Source organism: Sinocyclocheilus anshuiensis, unplaced genomic scaffold (genome assembly GCF_001515605.1).
Source record: "Sinocyclocheilus anshuiensis isolate Anshui unplaced genomic scaffold, SAMN03320099.WGS_v1.1 scaffold992, whole genome shotgun sequence".
Lineage (NCBI taxonomy): Eukaryota > Metazoa > Chordata > Actinopteri > Cypriniformes > Cyprinidae > Sinocyclocheilus > Sinocyclocheilus anshuiensis.
The window spans coordinates 33,824-38,352 of NW_015552610.1; the positions used below are offsets into that span (position 1 = coordinate 33,824).

A 4,529-nucleotide genomic window follows, 5' to 3' on the forward strand; every position below is an offset into this window, starting at 1 on the left:
GTAAAGTACACTTTTTATGTTCAAAGTAAAGTAAAGTAAATTAATGTAAAGTAAAGTTAAACTTAACTTTACTTTGAACATAAAAAGTGAACTTTACTTTACTTTTTAATTTAATTTAATTTAATTTAATTTAGTTTAATTTAATTTTACTGAAAGGTTAGGAATATATTTGTGGTCAGAAATTGTACAAATCTAGTCCTGTTTGAAGTAAAGTAAAGTAAAGTAAAGTAAAGTAAAGTAAACTTTATGTTCAAAGTAAAGTAAAGTAAAGTACACTTTTTATAAAGGAATTTTGTAATTTCTGATATATCCCTGTTTCTCAACACCGTTATCCAATATCATTAATATTATTATATTACTCTCTATATTTTCACTTTCTGTATTCAAATGTAAGTGCATACAGGTGTGAATGTCCGCTGTTCTCCATCTAGTTTTGTACATCTGTGTCAGAGTGACGGCTGCTGTCTGTGCTTGAGCTCTCAGAGGCCTGTAACGCTGCATGCGAGGGTTTAACGGGGAGCCGTCCTGTTTAACGGCCTGGACTTAGACTTCACTGCATGTTCCCTGTCAGCTGATGGAGACAGACTCTCTAATTATCAGACAAAATGAGATCTACACTGAAGCGAAGGCTGAGTAACCTCTGATTGATACAGTATGGGCATCAGCTCAGAGCTCTGCTTCAGACCGGTTTAAAGGTTATTTTGACATTGCAGGTGTTTTGTGTAACCTTAACAGTCTCACTTATTAATGCTCTTAGAAATGGATGCATTTGTCATTGTACATTTACAATGTAATATACACTACTGTTCAAAAGCAGAAATTAATACTTTTATTCAGCTAGGATGCATTTAAAAAAAGTTACAAAAGATTTATATTTCAAATAAATGCTTTTCTTTTGAACTTTCTATTCATCTGTGAATCCTGAAAAATAAAATTTATCACGGTCTCCACAAAAATATTGTGCAGCACAACTGTTTTCAACATTGATAATAATCAGAAATGTTTCTTGAGCAGCAAATCAGCATATTAGAATGATTTCTGAAGATGATGTGACACTGAAGACTGGAGTAATGATGCTGAAAATACAGCTTTGTTCACAGGAATAAATTACAGTTTAACAGATATTCACATAGAAAACAGCTATTTGAAATTGTAATAATATTTCACAATATTACAGTTTTTACTGTATTTTTGATCAAATAGGTGCAGCCTTGATGAGCAGGAGAGACTACTTTCAAAAAATCTTACTAACCCCAAACTTTTGAACATTATATTTGTCTTTCTTAAGTACTATTGTCCTGCTTTGAAACAGCAAAACACATCTGAATATAGTAGTAATAAAAAAGTAACTAACTAAATAAAACCTACTGTACCAAAGAGTAATGCAAACATGATTTTGCAACAAAATGAATAATATATATATATTTTTAGTTTTCCCATGTTCTTACACAGTTATAAGATGAATTATTGTTTTAGTGGCTCGAGATATTTGTTATTTTCATGACTTTTTACCTAATCATATTTTCCTTGCAGATTTTTTTTTGTTTGATTTACCAGCATTTTTTAAAAGAGTGATCTGCTTGTTTCAAGAGGGCATCACCGTCCTTATAACGAGACGTGTATTCAATCAAAATAAAGTGAACCTTTTTGGCAATTTCACATCTTGTTTCATATTTCTCTCTGATAAACTGGCTAAATGAGTAGCAGCCTGTATTTTCTCTCAAGCTTTATAGCTACACTTCGTCAAAAGTACACAAAATGTGTAAAAAGTCAATATTAACAAATTATTTCAATAAAATATGATCAGATTTCTTCGCCTCTGATTCATGAAATAACACGCCTCAACACGAACAGCTGGGGCTCAAAGAATCTCGAGTTTCTCTCTGGTATTTACGAGACTTCTGTGGTGTTTATGTGTGCTGATCTCATAAATGCAATCATGTCAGCAGGGTTCAAGGCAGAAATAGTCATTCAGTCAATCAGGATCCACACATCCGTGTCTGTTTAGACTCTCACAGATTCTGTGTTATTAAACGTTTGTCCCGTTCACAGAGGAACACGTGTGACTGACACATTGACAAAAGCAGAAGTTCATTTGTATGTCTGCGGATCTAAATGTGTCCTGACAGGCCAACAAAAGAAAAGAGGGAAGTTTTTGCGATTAATTGTGTAATATGAGCTTGAGTGAAGAATGGCGATGCGTGAGATTAATTTACAAACGCTGTCGGATTTTTCACTTTGACTGTCAAATCAGTCAGAAGAGAAGTTCAAGTAACTGAAACCCACCAGCTTTGGGCAACATTATTGTATTATTAGGTGAACTGTAAACAAGGCTTTTTGTCAGTTAACGGCATGTGCGATGCGTTCAAATATCTAGATCAAGTTGATATTTTTAGATCCGGGGAAGTCGTGGCCTAATGGTTAGAGAGTCGGACTCGTAACCCAAAGGTTGTGGGTTCGAGTCTCGTACCGGCAGGGATTGTAGGTGGGGGGAGTGAATGTACAGCGCTCTCTCCCACCTTCAATACCACGACTGAGGTGCCCTTGAGCAAGGCACCGAACCCCCGACTGCTCCCTGGGCGCCGCAGCATAAATGGCTGCCCACTGCTCCGGGTGTGTGTTCACGGTGTGTGTGTGTGCACTTAGGATGGGATAAATGCAGAGCACTAATTCCAAATATGGGTCACCATACTTGGCCACATGTCACATCACTTTTACTTTTCACTTTCATATGTTGCTAAGATGCTATAATAAACTTTTAGGTTGCAATGCATTGCATTCTCCACAAGAACAAAACACACTGCCTCTGAATTTGGCCCACAATGTGGGAATCTCATGAAACCATCAGTCCAGGTCACATTTGACCCCAAAATTGAAAGAAAAAATAAATAATATTTTGCATAAAGGAAACTCAGTTTTTTTTATAAACTACCAGCCAAAAGTTTGGAATAATTACTTTTTTTTTAAAGAAGTCTCTTCTGCTCACCAGGGCTGCATTTATTTGATTAAAAAATACAGTAAAATTGTGAAATATTATTACAATTTAAAATATCTGTTTACTATGTGATTATATGTTAAACTGTAATTTATTTCTGTGATCAAAGCTGTATTTTCAGCATCAGTGTCACAGACTCCAGTCTTCAGTGTCACATGATCCTTCAGAAATCATTCTAATATGCTGATTTGCTGCTCAAGAAACATTTCTGATTATTATCAATGTTGAAAACAGTTGAGCTGCCAAATATTTTTGTGGAATCCATGATACATTTTTCTGGATTCACAGATGAAGAGAAAGTTCAAAAGAACAGCATTTATTAGAAATAGAAATCATTTGCAACATTATAAATGTCTTTACCGTCACTTTTGATCAATTCAATGCATCCATGATGAATAAAAGCATGAATTTCTTCAATTCAGCGTTAGAATGATTTCTGAAGATCATGTGACACTGAAGACTGGAGTAATGATGCTGAAAATACAGCTTATAATATAATATAATATTATCATATATTATGTGACTACTTTTGTGGTGATTTTTTTGTCCTTTTTAAAGCTTGCTAACAGAAGCCACTTATACTGAATGGAAAAGAGTAGCTCAGACATTCTGCATTTTGTATCTTTTGTGTTTTATGGAAGAAAGAAAATCCTACAGGTTAAAACAGCACGAGGATGAGTAAACGCTGAAAACATGTTCAATGTCCTCTTTTCAAGGCTCGTCATTAGAAAGCCTCAGAAGAGCTGAACGGAGCCGATAAGAGCTCGTATGTTGACACAGCTGCTCTCTGATCGAGGGACACCAGACTGAGCTTCACTAATTAATACTGGTAATTCGGCTGATGATTTACACTGGTTTTCTAAAGCTGGGAAGCGTGTGAATGCAGGGGCCTGATGCAGAGGAATTTTCACCGCGTGTTTCGAGGGTCAGTGTGGCTTCTACCTGGATTTGAACTTTCTCTTCTTGATCTGGGACGACATCTGCATGCTGTGAGACATCTGCTCCATCTGCTCCTCCTGGCAGCGCTGGGTTACTATTTTGGTTGCCATGGCGAAGCTCTCGGCAGCACCTGCATGGGAGCAGAACGACACGGCTGTCAGAAGGCAGACACACAACAGCAGACACACACCAGTGCCGATACAAGACGAGTCACGGCCCATTCCCATCACCTCTCCAAAAAACAGACCACAAAAACCATATTATAGAGTACATGACTTATGCAACATATTATAGTCTCAATCTTCACTCTACATGTGGCCCTGGCCTTATTATGGCAACACAATAAAGAGTTAATCTCACAAAACCTGTCAAGAGCACACATTTCACTCAAGGATATAGAATATTTCGCATAAAAATGAATTTTTAGGGCAATTCATTGACTAAAACTAAAACCATATAAAAAAAAAAAAAAAAAATGTCATTGCTTGAAACATAATAAATATTAAATAAAATATAAAAGACAAACAAACACGCACGCACGCACGCACGCACGCACGCACGCACACACACACACACACACACACACACACACATT

General features: G+C 36.3%; 1 protein-coding gene across 1 annotated transcript in view; it reads right to left on the reverse strand.

Moving 5' to 3' along the window:
* LOC107665907 (myomesin-3-like) overlaps window positions 1-4,529 on the reverse strand; it is a gene marked incomplete at its 3' end in the record, with an annotated part of 40,772 nt that overhangs the window by 29,837 nt on the left and 6,406 nt on the right. Inside the window, exon 2 of the mRNA XM_016456970.1 lies at window positions 3,938-4,064. Within this exon, the coding sequence (XP_016312456.1) occupies window positions 3,938-4,044 (107 nt within the window). The remainder of the gene's footprint in view (window positions 1-3,937; window positions 4,065-4,529) is intronic.